Below are 24,795 nucleotides of genomic sequence, written 5' to 3'. Positions count from 1 at the left end.
CGCGGGCCGCCGTGTGTCCCTGCTGGTCTAGAGCTGAGGACTCAATCTGGGTGTCCAGAAGCTTTGTTCCGCCCGGCGCTGCCCTCTGGCCCCACTGGGGGACTTCTCCTTTAACCCTCCCTGGATGCTTTTATTCCCGTGCATTTCAAAAAGCAGCAGATCTGTGACCTAGGAGCATTTGTGACGCCTCCACTGATGGCTATTAATACACAGGAGCAGTGATCCTAGCGACCGCTTGTCAATCACAAGCTCGAGGCTGGGCCCTGTGCTTTGTGCTCCTGAGAACCAAATAAATCAGCTCCATTTTACAGATGGGGAAACGGATGCTTAGAAAGTCCCACGCTTGTCCTTGGTCGGCAGGCAAATGCATCCATCACGTGTGCATTCTCGGCTCTTCTGGGCCCTGGATCCAAGAAGTCAGCCCAGCACGCTCATCAGATGCTGCCCGCCTGGCGCCGGGCCAGCTCTCGGCAGATGGAGGGAAAGGAACGAGGGCTTGCGGAGGAGTCGGGGGCTGGCAGGCGCCAGCTCTGGCAGTTCTCTGCCAACACCACTGTGTTCTGGGTAAAGCTGAGGAGCCGAGTGGTGGGCATGTGAAGGTCGTGGCTGGGGCCCTAAGCGGGGGTCTCCTGGGGGTCCCTCTACCTGCTTCCGCTTTTCCAATTCCGTGCTGAGACTGGTGCGTGTCCACTCTTTTTATATCACCCCCCACCGCCCGGGCTTCATCCCATGCAGACCTGGCCGTGTCCGCCAACTGTATCCTAATGGCAGGGACAGTGAGTTAAGAGGGGGACACGTGCTCCCGAGTGTCACCGCAGGCAGGCAGCAGTCCCTTTGCTGTGGGGAAAGGAATTGGTTCTGTTTTGTTTGCTGTGTGTGATGCTGGGGACAGAACCCAGGGCCTCAAGCGTGCTAGGCCAGCACCGTATAGGGAGCCAATCCAGAGGTGGCCCAGGGTGACCCAGTGGCTTTCCTTGTGCTGCCCGGTATGGCACGTCAATCTGAGGGTGACTGTACAGTGGACTTTAGGTTGGCTCGAAAGAACCGTGGTGGGCAGTGGCCCCTGCTGTGTCCCGCAGCTGCTGGGAGGCCACGCAGCCAATGGCTGGACACCTGGGCTGCGGGGTTGGGCCACCCTGGCGGGAACCCTGCTCCATGGCTTCCCGGGAGGACCTGCCTCCTAGGCTCCCCATGAGGATTACACAGATGACGCAGGTGAACTGATTGGCCTCGAGAAGATGGTGTTCATAAGTGGAAGCCCGGAGCGCCACGTTATTACCGTTCGCCTCACGATGCCAACGGGAATAGCCAAAAGGCTTCCCAGGGCCTGGATCCGGTTAGAGCTGGGCTTGGGCCAGCAAAGGAGCTGCCATCAAAACTGTCACTGTCTCATTAAAAAGAGGAGGAAATCGGGAGGGTGACAAGCCCCAGAGAGGATGTTCAGTCACCAGCGATCAGAGGAACCCGATGAGGACCACAGAGGAACAACAGGTTAGTCCCAGCAGGAGGCAGAAATCAGCACGTGGCCGGGCCAGGGGCTGGGGCCTGGGCAGCCCGGCCAGAGCTCCCACCCAGGCCTTGGGGAAACCGGGCCCGACCAGCCCTGGGACCCAGCAGTTCCACTCCTGGGGCTGCATCCCAAGGACACTCGCTACACAGAGGAGGCCCCCAAGGGGGACATCCAGTGCAGCCTGTGGCCAACAGAGACGGAGGCCACGCCAGCATCTCCTGGGACAGCGAGTGGGAGGTCCGTGAAGGAGGAACCTGACAGCAGAGGAGGCGGCCACAGCAGCACAGGGCCCGGCCATTCAACACCGCTGGAAAACCAAGAAACCACGTGAAGTGGAGCACAGGCTGCGTGGGAATCGAGCCCTGCCCAGGGCGAGGGCGGGCTGATGCACGACAGGCGTAAACAGAGGAGCGTGCATCTGTTACGGTCAGTGGGCATGTGGTTTGTCCCCCGAGGATTCACGTGTTGACAGCTTTGTCCCCGGGGGACCTTTAAGAGACAGGACTTGGGCGGTGGGCAGGGGGTCTGAGACCCTTGGGCGCTCTGCCTCAGAAGGGATGAAGGTCGTCCTCAGGGGTCCTGAGATTGTTCTCCCGGGAGGGTTGTGGTAAGAAGAGCAAACGTGATCCCTCCCCGCGCTCTGGTTTCCTATCTGGCCATGTGACTCCTCGCCGCTGCCATGAAGCCATCTGCCACCCAGCCTCACCAAATCAATGAGGAAGCCTGGCCTTGGACTTTCAGCCTTCAGGTCTGGCCTTTTCTCTCTCTCTCAGCAAGACTCAAGATGCTGTTTATTATAGTAAATTATTCCTGGTAAACGTTCATGAAAGTTACATAAACCTCTTTTCTTTATAAAGTTAGCCTACCTCCGGTATTTCATTATACGATAAACAAACTAAGTCAGTATCAGACACACCAGAATTCTTGCCAGGGGAGTGAAGAGAGTGAGAGGAAACAAGCAAAGGAAAAGACGAGTCCAGGGTAGGGGCTGATAAGGAAAAAGTACTGCGCACTCAATTAACTTTTTGTTAGCACCACAGTGCTGGGCGATGGGCTGGGCTGGCTTTGGCAGCTGTCCACACAGGATCCCCAAGAACAGTTACAGGGACGTTACAAATCCCTGGTGCAGCAGGTGTAAGCCTCAGCCTGCAAGCCTAGGTGTCTGTCAATCAGAATGGACTTCATTCTCAGCATGAAATTGTCCCCAGCCACCATTCTCCTGGGTGGAGAGAAGCTTCCCGAACTCTCCAGAATTCTGGCCCCAGTTCTAGTCTCTAACCAGACGCTGGCATGTTTGTGGTGCTGGGGGCTCATGGGAGGCTCCACCTCTGGGGCCCAGGCTGCTTCTGATATGTCAGTCAAAGGCCATGAGGCGGCCGGGGTCAGGAGCTCTTCCTGGCTGTGTCTTGGCACCTGCGGGCAGAGGACTCTCACAGTCCCGGCCCCATAGGGGTCACTACCTGGAACCCATAGACCATGCCCACCCTGCAAACTTGTTTTCATTCATTTTGTTTTGTTTTTGGTCCAACTGGTTCGTGTTTGTTGCCTACATTTAAAAGTTGAGACATCTCACATACAATCCAGATTTCTGACTTCTGAAAAGTCAGAAGCTCTGGCCACATAGACTCTCTCTCCCCCGTGGCAGAGGCTGGCAGGAGCCGAGCATTGTATCATTAGGAATGCTTTGAACTTTACATTTAAAAAAGCCCAACCGATGTTGGCTTAAACCACAGTCACATTTAATCACATTTAGTGTGTGTTCAGCAAGCCCCCTGGCCCCCTGGGTTCGTTCAGCAGCTCAATTATATCTTCGAAGACAGTTTCTTTTCATCTTTTCGTGCCCTCAGCCTCAGCATGGGGGACTTGAAGCTTTTAGCTCATGACCTCATGTCCCAAGATGGCTGCTGTAACTCCAACCACCACATCCTCTCATGGATTCAGAGGAGGAGCCAGGCACAGGGAGGGAGGGACAGGAAAACAATAGAGCAGTCTTGCAGAAATACCCGCGGCTAGAACTGGAGAGCGTGGCCATCCTGAAGCTGCAAGAGAGGCCAGGAACGCAAACTGTCCTGTCATGCTCCATAGGGAGAAGCTGAGAAGGAGGGAAGGGATGGCCGTGCCTATAGGGAGCCAGATGGCGTCTGCCGACTACTGCAGCTCAGGCAGAGCCCGTCCATTCCAGGTTGCCCCAGTCCCCACCACTCCCTCTTGCTCCCCAACGCGGAAGCCACTTATCATTGTGCCTCGACCTGCTCCATGCTCCCTCCCTCCTGTCACCTGAGGCCGGGAGCGCTGCCTGCACTGGCCACGACCCGGGGTGTGGGTGCGGGGATGGAATCCCTGGGCCCCAGAGCCTGCTCTTCTCTCCGCCCACCTTCCCTCCTCCTCTGTTCCCTGCTGAGCCCTGCGCAGGGCAGGGGGCTGCGGTCTGCGGGGAGCCCTGAGCAGCCACTGGGTATTTCTGGACCACAGGTGGCCTGGTCGCTGGGGTGTGTGGGGTGTTGACACACAGCGAATGACCTGGGGCCTGACTGCATGCTGACCTTTGCCCCCGCAGGGTTGGACATTAGGTCAGCGCCTGGGCCCTCTCCTTGGGCGCTGGGGCCCAAGCTCTGGAACACGGGTGCTGGGACAACTCGTGTCTGCCGTTTCTCCTGCTGCCACGTCACGTCCCAGCTCAGGGTCCGTGGCCCAAGACAGGACTGCCTGGGAGGAAGAGTCCCAGCCGGTGACATCTGTCCCGTCGCGCTGGCCTTGCCCCCTCGGCCTCAGCCTGCTGACCCCCTGTCACCTGTGGTCATATGACAAGGAAGTAGCTGGTGGAGGACAGAAGAGGGACATCAGAGTATCCAGCTGGGGCCACCAGGGGAGGGTTTTCTCAGCAGAAAAGCAGAGATTTCCAGAGCGCACACCCACTCCCCGTGAAACACGTCCCCATGGATGGGATTTCTAAAGTCTAATGCCCCGTGACAGGACCTGGGATCCGCCGTCCACTCCCAAGTGGCCTCTGTTGGCCTGGCGGGGACCGGCTTCTCTGGAAGGCACCCCACAGCTGCGAGCGGCTCCACCTCTTTCACGTGGTCACCTCCAGGCCTCGGGAACACAGGAGGGCTCAGTCACGCGTGAGGAGCAGGCAGGAGACACGAGTGTCCCCGCGTAGGTTCAGTGCCTCCCAGGACCAGGGAGCACGGATCTTTTCAAACCGACATTTTGAAAGATCCAGAATCTCACACGAGGGACAAGCAGCTCCCCCACGCAGGGCCTGTTGGGTGGTCTCAGAGGGGGTCCTTCCAGCCCAGGAGGGCTGGGCCTGTGTGTCCTCCCTGCAAGGCAGAACCTTCTGCTCATATTGTCACAGAGTCAACAAGGGACAGGGAGAGGTGGGACAGGACAGGCCAAAGGGGTGGAGAAGGGTCCCCGGCCTCAGGCTGGGCTGGAGGGGCTGTGCAGACTCAGGTGCTGTCTGCTCTGGGGTCTCCGGGATGCAGTGCCCAGGAGGTGCGGAAGGAGGACGGGTCAGTTCTGGGCCCCTCTGGACCCTGCCTTTGCTGCAAGGCCTGGGAGACCCCATATGGGAGGGCAGGGGGAGCAGGTTTTGTAGTGTTTTTTAAGTAGCTGAATTCCCAGGAAAGTAACCATTTTAAAGTACACAATTCAGTGGCATCAGGTTCCTTCCCCGTGTGGTGTGGCCACCACCTCTGTGTAGCTCCCAGACATTTTTATCACCCCAAAAGGACAGTCGCACCCATCTCTACCGGCTGCCCTGTGCAACCCTGGCAGCCGCCACCCCCTGCTGCCTCTGGACTTAGCTGCCCTTGGGTTGGAGTGATGGCAGCCACTCGGGGTGGGCCTTCGTGTCTGGCTACTCAGCACAGCAGCCAGAGTGGTCCCCGCTGTGGTCGGTGTGGGTCTCTTCCTCTTCACACCTGGGTAATATTCCACCGTGTGGAAACACAGCATGAGTGTCCCTTGTCCAAAATGCTGGGGACCAGAAATGTGGTGGATTCCAGGTTTCTGCAGACTTTGGGATGCCGGCACCTGCGTGATGAGACGCCCGGCGGGAGACCCGCTCTGCCCTGAGGCTCCGTCGCGTTTCCCGCGCACGGGATGAGGGTCTGGAGCGCGGTGCGCTGCGCGGTGGGGACTTTCCGCCTGCGGGTGTCGGCGCTCAGCGGCGGACCCGGGCGTTTGGGAGTCGCGACCCTCGGACTCGGGGTGCTGCCCTGCCTGGTCTTGCGGGCCCTTCACCCCTCGGTGGACACGTGGCCACTTCCGCGTGTGGTCACAGCCCAGCTGCGCACATCTGTGCTCAGTGTCCCCTTCAGTCCCCTGGGCCTGCTGGTGAGTCTAAGTGTGACTTTTAAGGAGCCATCTAACTGCTCCCCGTGGGTTTGCACACTTCACGCCCCAGCCTCGCACACCTTTCGCTTCGTGTCCTGCACCACCGGCGCTCCTTCCTTCCCGTGTTGCGTGTGACCCTGGTCGCCTGGCGGCGTGGGGGCCGCAGTCCCCAGCACTGACGCCCTGGGCTGAGTCACGGGGTCCCCCAGCACTGAGCTTCCGTAAACTGAGTAACAAGTACCTACTTGGAGGGTGGGCAGCAGCATCCCGCCCAGGCAGCACAGTGTCCAGTGCCAGGGTGCCAGGCCACCTCCAGGCACCGGAGCTCCCTCGCAGTGAGGACGGCTTCCCCTTCATGGAGCCCAGAGTACAATAGGAGTCCATCACCCAGACACGCACTCCCAGGGGAGGCCGGGACCCCAGGGAACTAAACCTGCATGAAGCACAAGGGCACGGACAATACCCACACACACGGTGGAGCGCTGACCTTAACTGTTCACAGTCGAGGGACTGTTAGGGAGGAAGAGACGTCTGAAAATGATCCCTGGCGAAAACAGGAAATTTGGAGCTATTTAAATTAAAGTAAGTTAAAAATTATTTCTAAATTATTATTTTTTAAAATTTATTTTTATTGTAAACAAATGGGATACATGTTGTTTCTGTTTGTACATGGAGTAACAGCACACCATTTGCATAATCATACATTCACATAGGGTAATGGTGTTTGATTCATTCTGTTATTTTTTCCTCCCCCCCCCACCCTTCCCACCCCTCTTTTCCCTCTATACAGTCCTTCCTTCCTCCATTCTCACCCACCTCCCACCCCCCATTATGTGTCATCATCAGCTTATCAGTGAGATCATTCATCTTTTGGATTTTCGAGATTGGCTTATCTCACTTAGCATGATATTCTCCAATTTCATCCATTTGCCTGCAAATGCCATAATTTTATTATTCTTTACAGCTGAGTAATATTCCATTGTGTGTGTGTGTGTGTGTGTGTGTGTGTGTGTGTATATATATATATATATATATATATATATATATATTCCACAGTTTCTTTATCCATTCATCAATTGAAGGACATCTAGGTTGGTTCCACAGTCTGGCTATTGTGAATTGAGCAGCTATGAACATTGATGTGGCTGCATCTCTGTAGTATGCTGATTTTAAGCCCTTTGGGTAGGCCGAGGAGCGGGATAGCTAGGTCAAATGGTGGGTCCATTCCAAGTTTTCTAAGGAATCTCCACACTGCTTTCCAGAGTGGCTGCACTAATTTGCAGCCCCTCCAGCAATGAATGAGTGTACCTTTTTCCCCACATCCTCTCCAACACCTATTGTTGCTTGTATTCTTGATAATCGCCATTCTAATTGGGGCAAGATGGAATCTTAGTGTAGTTTTGATTTGCATTTCTCTTATTACTAAAGATGGTGAACATTTTTTCATATGTTTGTTGATTGCTTGTAGATCTTCTGTGAAGTGTCTGTTCATATCCTTAGCCCATTTGTTGATTGGGTTATCTGTATTCTTGGTGTAGAGTTTTTTGAGTTCTTTATATATTCTGGAAATTAGTGCTCTATCTGAAGTATGAGTGGCAAAGATATTCTCCCACTCTGTAGGCTCTCTCTTCCCATTGCTGATAGTTTCCTTTGCTGAGAGAAGACTATTTAGTTTGAATCTGTCCCAGTTATTGATTCGTGCTTTTATTTCTTGTGCTATGGGAGTCCTGTTAAGGAAGTCTGATCCTAAGCCAACAAGGTGAAGATTTGGACCTACTTTTTCTCCTATAAGGTGCAGGGTCTCTGGTCTGGTTTCAAGGTCCTTGATCCATTGTGAGTTGATTTTTGTGTAGGGCGAGAGATAGGGGTTTAGTTTCATTCTGTTGCATATGGATTACCAGTTTTCCCAGCACCATTTGTTGAAGAAGCTATCTTTTCTCCATTGCATATTTTTGGCACCTTTGTCTAGTATGAGAAAATGGTATTTATTTGGGTTTGTGTCCGTGTCCTCTATTCTGTACCATTGATCTACCTGTCTATTTCGGTGCCAATACCATGCCATTTCTGTTACTGTTGCTTTGTAGTATAGTTGAAGTTCTGGTATTGCGATACCCCCTGTTTCATTCTTCCTGCTAAGGATTGCTTTAGCTATTCTGGGTTTCTTATTCTTCCAGATGAATTTCATGATTGCTTACTCTATTTCTGTAAGGTACGTCATTGGGATTTTAATTGGAATTGCATTGAATCTGTATAGCACTTTTGGTAGTATGGCCATTTTGACAATATTAATTCTGCCTATCCAAGAACATGGGAGATCTTTCCATCTTCTAAGGTCTTCCTCAATTTCTTTCTTCAATGTTTTGTAGTTTCATTGTAGAGATCTTTTACCTCTTTGGTTAGATTGATTCCCAAGTATTTTATTTTATTTTTTTTTGAGGCTATTGCAAATGGAGTTGTTTTCTTCATTTCCCTTTCAACTGTTTCGTCGCTTGCGAATAAAAATGCTTTAGATTTATGCGTGTTGATTTTATAGGCTTCTATTTTGCTGAATTCATTGATGAGGTCTAGAAGTTTTCTGGAGGAGGTTTTCGGATGCTCTAAATATAGAATCATGTCATCAGCAAATAGTGACATCTTAAGTTCCTCTTTTCCTATTCATATCCCTTTAATTTCTTTGGTCTGCCTAATTGCTCTGGCTAGAGTTTCGAGGACAATGTTGAATAGAAGTGGTGAAAGAGGACATCCCTATCTTGTTCCCGTATTTAAAGGGAATGGTTTTCAGTTTTTCTCCATTAAGAATGATGTTGGCCATGGGCTTAGCATAAATAGCCTTTACAATGTTCAGGTATGTTCCTACTATCCCTATTTTTTCTAGTGTTTTGAGCATGAAGGGGTGTTGTATTTTGTCAAACGCTTTTTCTGCATCAATTTAAATAACCATATGATTCTTATTCTTAAGTCTATTGACATGCTGGATTACGTTTATTGATTTATGGATGTTAAACCATCCTTGCATTCCAGGGATGAACCCCACTTGATCGTGGTGCATGATTTTCTTAATATGATTTTGGATACAGTTTGCCAATATTTTGTTAAGGATCTTTGCATCTATATTCATCAAGGATATTGGTCTAAAATTTTCTTTCCTTGATGTGTCTTTTCCTGGTTTGGGTATGAGAGTGATATTAGCTTCATAGAATGAGTTTGGTAGGGTACCCTCCTTTTCTATTTCCTGGAATACTTTGAGAAGTATTGGGATGAGTTCTTCTTTGAAGGTCTTGTAGAACTCGGCTGAGAATCCGTCTGGTCCTGGGCTGTTCTTGGATGGTATATTTTTAATGGCTTCTTCTATTTCACTGCTTGATATTGATCTGTTTAAATTGTGTATGTCCTCCTGGTTGAGTTTGGGAGGAGCATATATCTCTAGAAATTTGTCGATGTCTTTGGTATTTTCTAATTTGTTGGAATACAGATTTTCAAAGTAGCTTCTCGTTATGTTCTGTATCTCAGTAGTGTCTGTCGTGATATTTCCTTTTTCATCACGAATTTTAGTAATTTGAGTTTTCTCTCTCCTTCTCTTTGTTAGTGTAGCTAAGGGTTTGTCTATTTTGTTTACTTTCTCAAAGAACCAATTTTTTGTTTTGTCAATTTTTTGAATTGTTTCTTTTGTTTCAATTTCATTGATTTCAGCTCTGATTTTAATTATTTCCTGTCTTCTACTACTTTTGCTGTTATTCTGTTCTTCTTTTTCTAAGGCTTTGAGCTGTAATGTTAGGTCATTTAGTTGTTGACTTTTCATTCTTTTCTGGAATGTGCTCCATGCAATGAATTTTCCTCTTAGTACCACTTTCGTAGTGTCCCAGAGATTTTGATATGTTGTATTGTCATTCTCATTGACCTCTAAGAATTTTTTTATCTCCTCCCTGATGTTTTTTGTTATCCATGTTTCATTCAATAGCATATTATTTAGTCTCCAGGTGTTGGAGTAGTTTCTGTTTTTTATTTTATCATTGATTTCTATTCTCAGTCCATTATGATCTGATAGAACACAAGGCAGTATCTCTATTTTTTTGCATTTCCTAAGGGCTGCTTTGTGGCATAACATAGGGTCTATTTTCGAGAAGGTTCCATGTGCTGCTGAGAAGGAAGTGAATCCACTTGTTGATGGATGGAATATTCTATGTATGTCTATTAAGTCTAGGTTATTGATTGTGTTATTGAGTTCTATTGTTTCTTTGGTTGGTTTTTGTTTGGAAGATCTATCTAGTGGTGACAACAGTGCATTAAAATCACCCAGAATTATTGTGTTGTGGTCTATGTGATTCCTGAAATTGAGAAGGATTTGTTTGATGTACAGGGATGCACCATTGTTTGGGGCATAAATATTTACTATCATTATGTCTTCCTGATTTATGGTTCCCTTAAGCAGTATGAAATGTCCTTCTTTATCCCTTCTGACTAACTTTGGCTTGAAGTCCACTTTATCTGATATAAGGATGGAAACCCCCGCTTTTTTACTGAGTCCATGTGCATGGTAGGTTTTCTCCCATCCTTTCACCTTTAGACTGTGGATGTCTTTTTCTATGAGATGAGTCTCTAGCAGGCAGCATATTGTTGGGTCTTTCTTTTTAATCCATTCTGCCAGTCTATGTCTTTTGATTGATGAGTTTAGGCCATTAACATTTAGGGTTATTATTGAGATATGATTTGTATTCCCAGTCATTTGGCTTATTTTTGGTTTTTAATTTGGCTTGGTTTCTCCTTTGGGTGGTTTTTCTCTAAGGTAGTTCCTCCCTTTGCTGACCTACATTGTTGTTTTTCATTTCCTCCTCATGGAATATTTTGTTGAGAACATTCTGTAGTGCAGGCTTTCTATTTGTAAATTCTTCTAACTTTTGTTTATCATGGAAGGATTTTATTTCATCTTCAAATCTGAAGGTTAGTTTTGCTGGGTATAGGATTCTTGGTTGGCAACCATGTTCTTTCAGAGCTTGAAATACGTTGTTCCAGGCCCTTCTAGCTTTTAGAGTCTGGGTTGAGAAGTTGGTTGCTATCTGTATTGGTCTCCCCCTATATGTAATCTGATGCTTTTCTCTTGCAGCCTTCAAAATCCTATCTTTATTTTGAATGTTAGGCATTTTGATTATAATGTGCCTTGGTGTGGATCTGCTGTGATTTTGTGCATTTGGTGTTCTGTAAGCCTCTTGTATATGATTTTCCTTTTCATTCTTCAGGCTTGGGAAATTTCTGATATTATTTCATTGAATAGGTTGTTCATTCCTTTGGTTTGTATCTCTGTGTCTTCCTCAATCCCAATAATTCTTAAATTTGGTCTTTTCATGATGTCCCATAGTTCTTGGAGATTCTGTTCATGATTTCTTACCATCTTCTCTATTTGGGCAACTTTATTTTCAAGATTCAATATTTTGTCTTCATTGTCTGAGATTCTGTCTTCCAAGTGGTCTAGTCTTTTGGTGATGCTTTCCATTGAGTTTTTTATTTGGTTTATTGTCTCCTTCATTTCAAGGATTTCCTTTTGGTTTTTTTTGAGAATCTCTATCTCTTGTTGAAATGACCTTTTGCTTCCTGCAGTTGCTCTTTCAGCTTATTGGTATTATCATTCATTGCCTGCATTTGCTCTTTTATCTCATCCTTTGCTTCGTGAATCATCTTAATCATGTATAATCTGTAGTCCTTTTCTGACATATCTTCTAACATACTGTCATTGGATTCTATTAATATAGAATCTAGATTCGTTTGGATCATTTTCTTCCCTTGTTTTTTCATGTTGTTCATGTATCTTCCCCTCTAGCAGTGCAGATCTGGGGTATTGCAGATTTCCCCCTGTAGGCTTATAGTGGCCCTATAGGTTTCCAAAACCCTTTCTTTAAGTGGAGATCAATATTAGCAGTGCCCAATTCAGACACCATGCAATCCTAGACCAAATAGCCCCTGACGATGAACTTCAAGCCTCCAGCAGGCGTCTCAGTATGGGATTTGCCCCACCTAAAGATCGGAGCTATGGCTTCCAGGATTATCCAAGATGGCTGCTCTGGCTTTGAAATGTGTTGGCAAATGGGGAGCTGCAGCTCAGGGTGTGGCCGTGGTCAGCTGGAGGTCCTGGAGGCGGGGTGTGGTTGGTCAGGCAGGGATCCTGGAGGTAGGGTGTGTTTGGTGTGGTTGTGGGATCCTGGAGGCCGGTTGCAATCAGTCGGTCTGGGGTCCTGGTGATAGGGCGCAGTCAGTTGGTCTGGGGGTCCTGGCGGCAGGGAGCCGTCAGTCGATGTGAGGGCCCCAGAGGCAGGGAGTGATGGGTTGGGCTGAGGGATCCTGGAGACGGGGCTCAGTCAGTCCAGCCAGGGGTCCTATGGGGCCTGGCTATTGTCTCAAAATGGCAGCAGCCACGTGTAATCAAACCTGCAGGTACTGTGACGGTGAACCTCCAGGAAACAGCAGGCAGCTGGTGCTCCACTGGCAGTCAGTAATCAGTTTGCTGACTGTTGTCGTAGGATGGGGAGGTGAACCTCGTGCTTTGGATGATGGATAGGAGTAAGGCAGGCAAATGGTGGATGATAGGCACCTGAGAGTGAGAAATCCTCACTCAAAAAACATGACGATATGCTGGCAGACTGCAGGTGATCACAGCAGACAAATGGGGTAAACAGCAGGGGATCAATAAGCAGCAAAAACTGCCTCACCAAGAAGCAGATATCCTCTACTTGAAACCGGAGTTACGGAGCGAACGCAGCCTCCCTCTAGTCCGCCATCTTGGATCTCTGAGACTTACTCTTTAACTAGAAGTGGCCATGCAGTTAACTGTGGGCCGGCCCAAGACAAAAAATGTTACAAAATTGATGTTGCCTTCTCCCATTTCATCCACAGGGCTTGCTGTTCACATATCCATTTGTTTTATTCTCTGTTTCATATTTAAGTTATTATTTCAGAGGTGCAGGGCCCAGAGAGGGGTCCTGTCATTCTTTGAATCCTGGATGACTTTAGATTGAAAAGCCAATATACTGGCTGCTTTTTCCTTGGCCTTTTAACTTTTTTGCATTGTTCACCATATTTTTGAGTTTAAACACCAGGCAAGACACTTTCACACCATCACCAAATTTTTTCAGCAATCTGCACTAAATTATTATTTTATTTATGTTTAAAATAAATTAAAAATTATTTTAAAACAAAAATCTGAAACTGCAATTTGATTTGTTATTACTAGATGTGGCTGATCTACAGTTACTCCATGGAATTTCTCTAGAGGTGTCTATACCTCACCCCAATTTCTGTATTTGTCCCCTGACAGGTGGGTGCCTCTGCAGGGCACCTGTCGGCAGGCCTGTGCTCAGCCATCCCTGCGTGGTGGTCTTTCTGGAATGACCCTAACTCCTCATGTATCTGCCCACTTGCTTCTTGCCTGTCTCCTCTCCCAATGCCAGCTGCCACCCCATATCTAGGACAGTGGTCACCTCGTGGTGATGTTGTGGACTCGTGAAGAAACGCGTGATTGAAGGAGGGACTGACTGACTGAATGAGCGTCCACTTTAAAAGTGTACTGAGCCAGGCATAGAAAGTTTGCTCTCACTTAAAACAACCAAACTAATCAACCAAACGAGGTAGCAGTTCTCTGCCACAATGATTCAAAATGCCTTCAGTAACACAGAAGGGTGTTTCTCACTTAAAAATCCAAAACGATGTGGCAGTTCCCATCTGTGAGTGTGACAGGGACCAGGCTCCTTTGGCCTGTGGCTTAGCCCTGTTCCAGGGGGAAGCAGGGGCTGCCCTGCCCTTCAGGGGCACAACCAGGAAGCTGCGGGCCTTAATTCACCCCTGTCCCAGTCTGAACTCATCACTTGGCCACACCGAGCCACCAGGGGAGCTGGGAAGTGTGTTTATTCTGATCAGTCACGTGCCCAGCTTGAGAGCAGAGATTCCACTACTCTGGTGGAAGAGGGGTGAGTAGGCATTGGGGGACCCCAGCTGGACCTGCCTCTATCCCCTCGTCACGTCTCATCCTGGGAGCCTCCCTGGTATTGCCCAGCCAGCAGTGTCTGTGCCTGACCTTCCAGCTGCTTCCAAGACCACCTGCTGTGGCACAGGTTTGGGACCCCGTGTCCCTTCCTCCAGGTCCTCTCTGGGCAGGATGGATCCCGTGCTGCGGGCCCTGCGGCCACCCTCACACTGCCGGCTTTCCAGCTCTCCATTCTTCAGAGGACCCTGGGTCACAAAATGAAAATAAACAAGAGGCTATTTTGGAGAAAGAATACCCAGGGACAAGACAGCAGCCTACTTGTTTCCAAACTGCCCTGAGTCATTATTCAGAAGGTGGGCACAAAAGAGAAGCAAAGTCCCAAGAGAAGACGCTGCCCCAGGAGACTTCCTGGAACAAGTGGCTCCCTAAGCTTCAGGAGGTGCTGCTGCCATGGTAACCAGGGCCAAACAGCTGACCTTGAGTGTAATAGGTCGGCCTCGACCTCCTGCTCAACGTGTCTGGGCAGACCATCGAAGACAGAGGGGGCTCCCCCATGCCACACTGCTGTGGCCCCAGTCCCGTGGCTGCTGAGCCGCAGCTGAGCAGCCGTGTGATGAAGCTCAGCAGAGAAGGCCCGGCGTGGCCTGTTCAGGTTCCTGTGCCCTTCACTCTGCTGACCCTCTTCATCCTCTGGAGGTTGGGTTAGAATTCTTCCCTGGCTCCACCTCTTCCCCAGTCAACATTCAAGACCTTTTTTTTGCCCAAAGCTCCCTGGGAAAGCAGCTTCCCAAAAGCCTCTCCACTTCTTTCCCAGCACCCAGCGTATCTCCAAAATACGAATATAATTTACTTGGCAGATGTGACTTTGGAATTATGTAAATCTTTTGTAGAATTTTAAGACACAGTTGAAAACTTCCGGAAATTTGACAGCAAACTGAAACTGATGACCCAACTATATGCTGAGTTGCTGGCCCAGCCACGCAGCAAGGAACTGTCTTACAGGACTTTATTTATCATGTTTTTACTTTTTTTCTTAAAATTTTCTAAATTACCTTTCTATTTTAAGAACTTTCGGGGCAGATCAGGTTCTCTCCATTTCTCTTCACTTGCAAATGCCTTGATGTCGCTTCGCTCCTGAAGGAGGTTTGCTCTGGATATAGAATTTGGGGTGGATGGGTCTTTTCTTTAGGCACTTGAGAAATGGTGTGCCACTTCCTCCTGGCCTCCATAGTACCAGCTGCAACATCTGCTGTCATTTGAATTGTCTCTACCCCCCCCCCACCAGCACTTTGTTTGCTTGAATAAATTAATGGAGAAAAAAATGAATCCCACCTCCACAGATGACCAGCCCTAGGACCTTGGGCAAGTTTCACTCCTCAGCCCCCCGTTTTCGGCATGGAAACTAGGGCTGTAATTGTGCCTTCTCAGGATTGGTGTGAGAACAAAGTGGCATGGTTAGGAAAGACCTGATCCAGGGCATGGTGCAAAAGGCCCCCAGTGATCCCAGCTGAGCAAGGAATGAACTGATGGTCCCAGTGCCCTTGGGGGATCCTGACTTTTCTGTGCTGCCATGAAGGGCACCAAGCTGAGAAGCAGGGGACAGGCCACAGCCCATCTCTGCTACCCGGTCTCTGGAGGCATAGCATCAGCATCACCTGCCTTCCCTTTCTGGACCTCAGCCTTCCCATCTGGGTGAGAGAGGATTCAGCATCAACTCTTGGTTCTCGACCCTTGCTGTGCATTAGAATTTTCCAGGTGTCTGTTTGGTTTGCTTTGGTTCCTGGGAGATGCTAATGCAGAACAAGTGCAGAGACCCCCATTCCTTGTGGATCTGTCCTCTTAGACATTCCTGGAGGTGTCCACTACTCCTTTATTGTCCTCTTACCTTTTCCTATCCCATCCCCAGGGAAAAAGATCCCTGGAGTCCATTCCAGGCACCATAACACACACACACAAAACCAGCCCAGGACTCTAGAATCTTCTTATTTGATGTGGGTCACAGTTGGTTTAAGTATCCATCTGTTCTCTGCCCAGCAGCTCGGGTGGATATTTAGAAAGACCCATCCAGTCATGTTAGTACTAAAGACTCACTTAAGTTGAGTCATGGATCTAAATGTAAGAGCTATTATTATAAAAAGACACTCAAAAAAAAAAAAAAACTGAGAACTTAGAAACTTTTGTTCTTCATAAGACATTATTGAAAACTGAAAAGACAAACTACAGGCTAGGAGATAATATTTACAAATCATATCTAATAAAGAACTTGAGTCCTGAATATTTAAAGAATTTGTGTAACTCATAAGAGGACAATCTAACTTTTCAAAGAATGGGCAAAAGATTTTTTTTTTTAATGGGCTCTCACTAGGTTGCCCAGGCTAGTCTCAAACTCAGGGACTCGAGTGCTTCTCCCACCTCAGCCTCTCAGGACCTGGGACCACAGGTGTGCACCACTGTGCCCAGCTAGGTAAAAGGTTTGAATGGATATTTCACCAGAGAAAACACAGGAGTGGCCAATGAGCACGTGGAAATCATCCAACACCATTAGTCATTAGAGAAACGCTACTTAAAATCACAATGAGATACTGCTATGTTCCTACTAAAATGGCTAAAATCAAAAGGACGGAAAATACCAGAATCTGGAGATGCCTTGCTCGTAGGGCTGTGAAATGGCCCAGAGACATTGGAAAACAATGTGGCCCTTTATTTCAATGTCAAACATGCACTTACCAATGGCTCCACAATTCCACTTTAACACACACACACACACACACACACACACAGCCTGCACACAGATATTTACTGTCCCATTGTCCATGACAGTTAAAAATTGGACACTGCATGTGTACCGTGGAAAACTGTTCAGAGAGAAAACGGAATGAACCACAGACCTGGCTCGAATGTAGATGAGCACCACGCACCCCGCTGGCGAACGCGCCAGACACAAGCAAGTGCATGTTGTTCCTTCACATTTACATGAATTTCCAGAAAAAATCTTTTTTATTATTTTTAATAATAATAATTTTTTATTATTTTAATAATAATCATTTTTAGTTGGGGATGGATACAATACCTTTATTTTATTATTTATTTATTACGTGGTGCTGAGGATCGAACCCAGTGCCTCAGGCATGCTAGGCAAGTGGTCCACCCCTGAGCTCTACAGCCCAGGCCCAGAAAAATCTTTATAGAATCAGAAACAGTTCAATGGCTGCTTGATGGGGGATGGAGACTGACTGAACCGGCAGAAGGGAACTTTGGGGTAACCGAGAGACTTGAAAGCTAGATCATGGAGACGGTTAACACAATTATACCGATGTACTTCAGACACTGAACGCACACAATGGTGGCATTTTATAGCGAATGACATATAACCTAATAAAGTTTTAAAAGAAGCAGTAGAAGCCCAATGGAGAATGTTGGGAACAGACTCAAGCAGACTGCCTGGGACCCTATCCCAGCTGCTGTGACCGCAGTCTGTGTGGCCTGGCTGAGTCACGGAACCTGTCTATGCACCTCTTTCCCATGAAGAGCTCAGCATGGTGCCTGACACACACAAGGCCACTGCTGTTGCTGCTGTAGTCACCCCCTTCTCACTGCGGGCTCCTGCACTATCAGGCCTTTTTCCACCTCTCCAGTCTGCCAAATCCATCGCCACCCACCCCAGGAATTTTGCATCCAATACTTATGAATATTCTTCCCCTGGGATGGTTCCATCCCTGGGCTCTCACCAATCACGCCTCAGCTCAGATGTCACCTTGGCTTCTCCTTCCCTGACCACCCCATCTTAGAAAATGCTACCCCACCAGTGCATCCTTTTACTTATTCACTGAAGAGCATTTTCTGTTAGTCATAGTAGCATTTTTTTTTTTTTTTTTTTTTTTTTTTTTTGGTGCTGGGGATTGAACCCAGGGCCTTGTGCTTGCAAGGCAGGCACTCTACCAACTGAGCTACCTCCTCAGCCCAATTTTCATAACCACTTTATAGACGGGGTAACTAAGACTCAGAGAGGGAAAGTCATTTCATTCATTTATTCAAAACAAAATTATTACCACTTCACATTCATTGAGATGGTTACTATAAAAATAATAATAATAAACCTCGGTAAAGATGAGGAGAAACCGGAACCTCGTGGTACAATCTAGGGAAGACAGTACGGCTCCCTGAAAAAATCAAAAGCAGAACTACCGTAGACCCAGCAATGGCATTTCTGGGTATATATTCAAAAGAACTGGAGGCAGGGTCTCAAAGAGACACCTGTATACCCGAGCTCACGGCAGCGTTAGTCACAGTAGGTGGAAGCTGGAAATGACTCAGATGTCCATTGACAGATGACTGGATAAGCAAACTATGGTCTGTGCACACGATGGAACGTTCTCCATCCTGAAATTCTGACACAGGCCAGATCATGAATGAACCTGAAGACACTGTGCCAAGGGAAATGAGCCCGTCACAAAAAGACAAACACCGTGGGGTTCCACTTTGGCTCCTGGACGAGTCAAAGTCAGGCAGCCAGGAAGCCACCTGGCAGGGGTGGGGCAGAGGCCGTTGTTCAAGGCATAGAGTTCCCACTTCACAAGCTGGAAAAGTGCTAGAGATGGACACTGGCGATTGCACGTGTCCACATGCCACTCAGCTGTACACTTTTGAATGGCTGAGATGGTGCATATTGGGTCATTTTACCACAATTTGTAAAATAAATAACTTATAAAAACATAATCCTTGAGGTTCAAGAGAATTTGTGTTGTGTGCAGCGTGTGCTGCACTCACTGTGACCCCTTCATAAAGACGTGATTTGCTTTCCTCACTTTGGAGGTTCAGGGAGATGTGGTAATGAGGCGCCTCAGCCCTCGAAGACCCCGCCTCGCCACCACTCCTTCTCCTCGGCATCCGCCTCTGACTGTGAGAAGCCTAATCTGTACCCCGTCTCTCCTGCAGGCACGGCGGGCCTCTACCAAGGAGCAAACGGACTGACCAACTCGGCCGGATTCGGGAGCGTGCACCAGGTAGGCATGGCCACAGCGCCATTTTCTCAGTCCCTTAAGGCAGAGTGGCCTGCGAGGCACTGCACAGCCCCCACCAGAACTCCCTCCTTTGAGTCCCCAGGTTTGGAGACCACAGGGCCAATTGTGCAAGAGGCCTCTGGAGAGATCTTTTGAGATTTTCAAGATGGCCTGGGGGTCAATGTTCCTTCCTGCCCTGCCCCCACCCACACCTGCTGCGTCTACACCAACGCAGGTGCACGTGCTCCTCACCAGGCCACGGGCCTCTCACGGGACCAGCACATCCAGCTCACCCCCTCATCCCCAGTGCTAAGAGCCCTGCACATAGTAGGCGCTTCACAAATGCTGGCTTAACCAAACCAGGTCGGCCCTGTAGAGGTGGATGCCAACCGCTATAGAGAGCCGCCTGGTTCACTTTGGGGGTTGATGGAGGATTCTGCTGAAGGCACCGGACCTGGGTGCCCCCTGCACTGCTCTCCCGTGTGTCTCCAGTCATTTTTAAACCAAAGAAAAGCTTTTTAAAACAAGTTTTTAAACTGTGCCAGGGGAGATGGGCCCTTTAACAGGTGAGGAATGCACCATTTCTTCTTCAGTGAGATGAAAGAAAAGTCTAGCCTGTTGAAGCGAACTTGATCAAAGGTGATTGACATTACTGCCTTGGTCTCCATGACACCCTCAAAGAATAGTCTGGATCCCTGATGCATGCAGGTGCTGTTATATTTGCACCTTCTTCTCATGGACCTCAGATGTGACCTAGTCTCCTGGGTACACGTGGTCTTCGTTGTTTCTTCATTTCACTGAGTCACCATGTATGCCAGGCACTGTTCCAGGTGCTGGGAACACAACAGTGACCAACAGGACTCTGTCAAGGCCACACCTGATCCTTCGGGGTCACGTCCAACTGCCAATTCCTGCATCTCTGGTCCTGGGACTCTTTCTAGAACCAGTGCACAGGGCAGGCAGGAAGTGCCAGGGAATTAAAGCCCCTGGAGCAGCCCTCAAAGGCAGGCCGAAGCGGGTGCGCAACTACCCAGGCCCGGCCAGGCCCCCGGGAGAGCCTCTTCGCCCTCACACCCCTCCTGGTGTCTCCTTCACCTTCTAGTAGGGCTACTTTTCTGGGAAAACCGTGGTGAAGACATCCCTGCCCTTGGAGGGTCTGTCCTGGTGGGAGAGCGTTCTGGGGCCCCGGGGCCCAAGTCACTCACGCCCGCGGCTTGGTTTTTTCTCTCTTCCCAGGACTACCCTTCCTACCCCGGCTTCCCTCAGAGCCAGTACCCCCAGTATTACAGCTCGTCCTACAACCCCCCCTACGTCCCCGCCAGCAGCATCTGCCCTTCGCCCCTGTCCACGTCCACCTACGTCCTCCAGGAGGCACCTCACAACGTCCCCAACCAGAGTTCTGAGTCCCTGGCTGGTACGTACGTAGAGTCACCTTGACGGGGTCACTCGTGACTGTGTGGTCTGAGCTCCTAGGTGAAAGAGGGACCCGGATGTGGTGTGGGCTTCAGTTGTGATGAACTGTTTACTCCAGGGCTAAATCCATAAATCCACCCCCCAGATGTGTTGACCTTTCTGTGTGTGTGTGTGTCTGTGTGTGTGTGTGTGTGCGTGCATTTAATGGCAGCCGAGTTCAAAAGTAGAAATATTTACCTAAAAATCTTCATTTCTGGGTTCTTTGGAAAGATCCTGCTGGTCTAACCCCATTCCCAAGGAACAACGCTTGGCGGAAACTAAGCATGCCTGGTCCACTTAGTAAGGACGTGCGATTCCATATCCGGCAACTTAGCTCAGATTTGTTACCCACCTGGCCCACGTTAGCCTTGGAGTCTGTGACCTGTGCCCAGAAGGAAGGGAGGCTGGTATTAATCAGTGACGTGCCAAGGACATGCCTGTGTGGTCTTCTCTACTTGGACACTTATTAACAAACATTGTTAAGCCGTTGCCTCCCACCACGACTCAGTCCCACCTGCCTATCACAGCAACCCTGGAAAGCTCCCGTTGGCCCAGACTCGGTCACGTGTCCATCCCCTGCCACATCTCTGGCCTGTGGGATGGAATGCTGGGTTGGGGCTGCCCAGTTGGGTCTCTCCCCCACAGCTGGAGCTGCAGTTGGGGTCAGCGAAGGGTGAGGCAGAGGGGGTTCCCAAACCCTTCTGCATACGCAGAAGACACGTTGGGTGTGCAAAACCATGCTCACAACCGTGCTGCAGATCCCACCTTGGTGTGAGCTGTGTATGGCAGAGTCCCGTCCTGGGTCCCGGTGATGTCAGAAGCTGGTGGGGGCAAACTCCCACCCACCCACCCACCAGCCTGGGGAGCCATGCCCCACGCCCTGGATGTGCTGTGCGTGCGTCTTCCCTTTTATGAGGTGTTTTGGGCTCATCAGCATTAAGTAACGTGGCAGCTATAAGTTAGGGTGTTCAAATGCGAAATAGCCATCATTGAGCGCTGTTCCTTTGCCTTCTTTTCTGAAACCCACTCCTGTGCTGGGACTTTGTGGAAGTCAAGCCAGCATGACGGCGTGTGGGCTTTCCTTAATACAGATTCCCAAAAAAGAACAGAAAAGGCACAGAGGGAACCTCTTTGGTCCCTGGAGTTCTCAGTGTGGCTATTGATTCACCCCCGCGGGGTGGGTAGGAGGACCCCTGCTTGGATGTCAGATGTAGACAGTGTGGATGAGCATTTTTAAGTCAACCTTTAAGGAAGCGTGAGGCTTGAGCATTGATCTGGCCGTTGTGTTCTCATCCCAGAGTATTTAGCCAATGCAGGTGCCTATTTAGCAACTTCTAAATTGCCTTCTCTGAGGTCTAACAGACTTTCCTTCTTCGTGATCTTGAATTATCTTCAGACAACTTGCTTTTCAGCCTGAGACCCTCTGCCATATGGTCTCAACAACGAAGAAGAAAACTGATGAGGAGTTAGGGAAGAGAGGAACTATAAGCAGGAAAAATTAAGTAATCATCACTATGTATCCAAGGGCAAATTGGACTCTAAAGACTTCCTTTCCAAGAATTTGAGAAGGTTATCTTTGTTCCCCATCAGAAGTAAATGTAGGTACATTGTATCTCTTTGAAATTTATCCTTATTATATCCCCCGGTTCTTCACTGATCCTTGGGTGTAAGGTCCACCAACAAGTGGGTGAGCTGGCTTTTACTGTGTGTCTAACAAGCTCAGCAAATTCTGATGACATAAATAGCTGTCAGCTCTTTTTCCTGTGTCTGTTATAAGGGAAGGGCACGTGAGTCTGTACCCAAGCTCATGCACTCTTCAAGTCTCCCACAAAAACTCCACCTTTGAAACTGTCCTCAATCCCCCCCGGGTTGCTGCTGCCAAGCTCAGAGGCTGGCATCCTCTGCACACTGCTACCCATAGTAGATCAGAATGGAAATCCATGAAATCTAAAAACCGAAAATATTAGAAAAAAGGGAGATGCAAATTACCCATGAAATGCAGGAAGTGATATCACAAGAATCTGATAAGGAAGGATCGTAATGAAATTGTGTGATTGTTATGCCAAAAATTTGACAACTTAAATGAAATGGACACATTCCTTGTACAACAAAAACTAACAAAGCTAGAGACTGAAATGAAGCACATTAGATTCCATGTATGTGTGATCATATCACAAATGAATGCAACTCTCAAGTAAGCTAAAATGCTCTAATAGAAACATTTTTTTAAAAAAGAAGAAAAAAACTACCAAAACTCACACAAGAAGAAAGAGATTACCTAAATAGGCCTGTATTGTTAAATAAATTGACTTTTTGTTGTTATTTTTAAAATCATAAAGAAGAGCTGAGGATGTAACTCAGTGGAAGAGCACCTGTCTATCATGCTGAGGGCCCGGGGTCCAATCCCCCGTACAAAAGTATAATAAAATAAATCATAAAGAAAATGCCAAACCCAGATGCCTTCAGTAATTCTACCAAATATTTAAGAAAGAAGACACTTTCTACACAAATTCTTCAAGAAAACTGAAGGGGGAACCGTAATTCCCGACACATTCCAAGGTCAGCATCATCCTGATACCAAACCAGATGCAGACAGGAAAACTACAGATCAATGTGCTCGTAAACTTAGGCACAAAATTTCTGAACAAGAGTTAGCAAACCAAGTTCAACAACATATTTTAAAAGGGTAATAATACATCCTAACTAAATGGGATCTATCCCAAGGATGCAGAGTTGGTCTAAATTTAAAATTCAATCTACGATTTGCAACATTCACAAACTGGGGCGGGGGGGCGGATTATCTCAGCAAATGCAGCAAACACACTGAATGAAACCATCATCTATTTCAAAAACTCCAAACCAGGAGCAGGGGGTAAAACAGAACTTTCTTTAATCGGAAAGCACACGGGATGGACTGAATGTTTGTGTCCCCACCACCACCAAAATCCAAACACTTAAGCTCTACCCGTCCATGTGGTGGCATTGAGAGGTGGATCTGTGGGAGGTGATTAGGTCATGAGGGTAAAGCCCTTACGAATGGGGTTAGTGCCCTTACAAGAACCTTAGAAGAGAAGAGAGCCAGGCAAGGTGGCACAAGCCTGTAATCCAGCATCTGCGGAGGCTGAGGCAGGAGAATCACAGGTTCAAAACCAGCCTCAGCAACTTAGCGAGGTTCTAAGCAATTTAGTGAAACCCTGTCTCAAAATAAAAAATAAAAAGGGCTGAGGGTGTGGTTCAGTGGTCAAGCACCCTTTGGTTCAATCCCTAGTACCAAAAAAAGAAGAGAGGAGAGAAAACCTCTCTCTCCCCACCCTACCAACTCCCATGTGAGGATACAGCAAGAAAGCATCCATTTACAAGCCAAGGAGTAAGCCCTCACAAGGAATTGAATAAACTGGCCTCTTGATCTTGAACTTTCTAGACTCCAGAACAGTGAGAAATCATTTTTATTGTTAAGCCACCTACTTTATGGCATTTTTGTTACAGCAGACTTAACTCACTAAGACTGGACAACTAAAACCACTACCCACAACTACCCCTAAGATTTAAAATAAGACGAAGATATCCACTCTTATCTCTTCCAGTAAACATTGTACGAAAGGTTCTAGATAGTCCAATAAGACAAGAAAAATAATTAAAGGCATCTGTATTTAAAAAGATTACCATGTGGTCCAACTTCTAATGTGGAATCTGAAAAACGTGGAACTCAGAGGCACAGGGCAGACTGTTGGCTGCCAGGGACCGAGCATCATGGGTGGGACAGAATGGGGAGCTGATCAAGGGATACAGTGCTGCAGTTTGATAGGAGGGATAAGCTCAGCTATCGTGCATTATAGTGACTGTAGTTAACAACAGTGTGCTATTGGAAACAACATGGAGTTCAGAAATAACCTCACATGAATATACAATTCAATGAGGAAAGTGTAATCTTCTCAATAAAAGTTGCTAAAACAGATATCTTCTTTTTTTTTTCTTGATGGTATCTTTTTTTTAATTGTAAACAAATGGGATACATGTTGTTTCTCTGTTTGTACATGGAGTCAAGGCATACCATTTGTGTAATCATAAATTTACATAGGGTAATGTTGTTTGATTCATTCTGTTATTTTTTTTCCCTTTCCCCACCCCTCCTACCCCTCTTTTTCCTCTATACAGTCCTTCCTTCCTCCATTCTTACTACCCTCCTTATCCCTAACCCTAACCCTAACGCTAACCCCTCTCACCCCCCCATTATATGTCCTCATCCACTTAAAACAGATATCTATATCAAGAAAAGCTAGACTTCTGTCCATACTCCAGAAGACATAAAAAAGTAATGCTAAAGAGATCATAGGCTTAAATAAAAACTATGAATTTCTATAATAAAACACAGGAGAAAATCTTGTGACTTTGAGTTAGACAAATATTTTTTCATGCATGACACCAAAAACTTGATGCAAAAAGAAAAAAAAAAATATATATATATATATATATATCAATTGAACTTCACAAAAATTCAAACAGAAGAATGAAAAGACAAGCTG

General features: G+C 47.8%; 1 protein-coding gene across 1 annotated transcript in view; it reads left to right on the top strand.

Annotated features, from left to right (window-relative positions):
• Positions 1–24,795, top strand: part of Eya2 (EYA transcriptional coactivator and phosphatase 2) — a 160,877-nt gene that overhangs the window by 64,531 nt on the left and 71,551 nt on the right. The window contains exons 6-7 of the mRNA XM_047541636.1: positions 18,756–18,823; positions 20,057–20,234. Coding sequence (XP_047397592.1) covers positions 18,756–18,823; positions 20,057–20,234 — 246 coding nt within the window. The remainder of the gene's footprint in view (positions 1–18,755; positions 18,824–20,056; positions 20,235–24,795) is intronic.

The sequence above is a fragment of the Sciurus carolinensis genome, chromosome 2 (genome assembly GCF_902686445.1).
Source record: "Sciurus carolinensis chromosome 2, mSciCar1.2, whole genome shotgun sequence".
Taxonomy (NCBI): domain Eukaryota; kingdom Metazoa; phylum Chordata; class Mammalia; order Rodentia; family Sciuridae; genus Sciurus; species Sciurus carolinensis.
The sequence above is the reverse complement of the archived record's forward strand: the minus strand, read 5'-3'. Positions and strand labels throughout refer to the sequence as shown.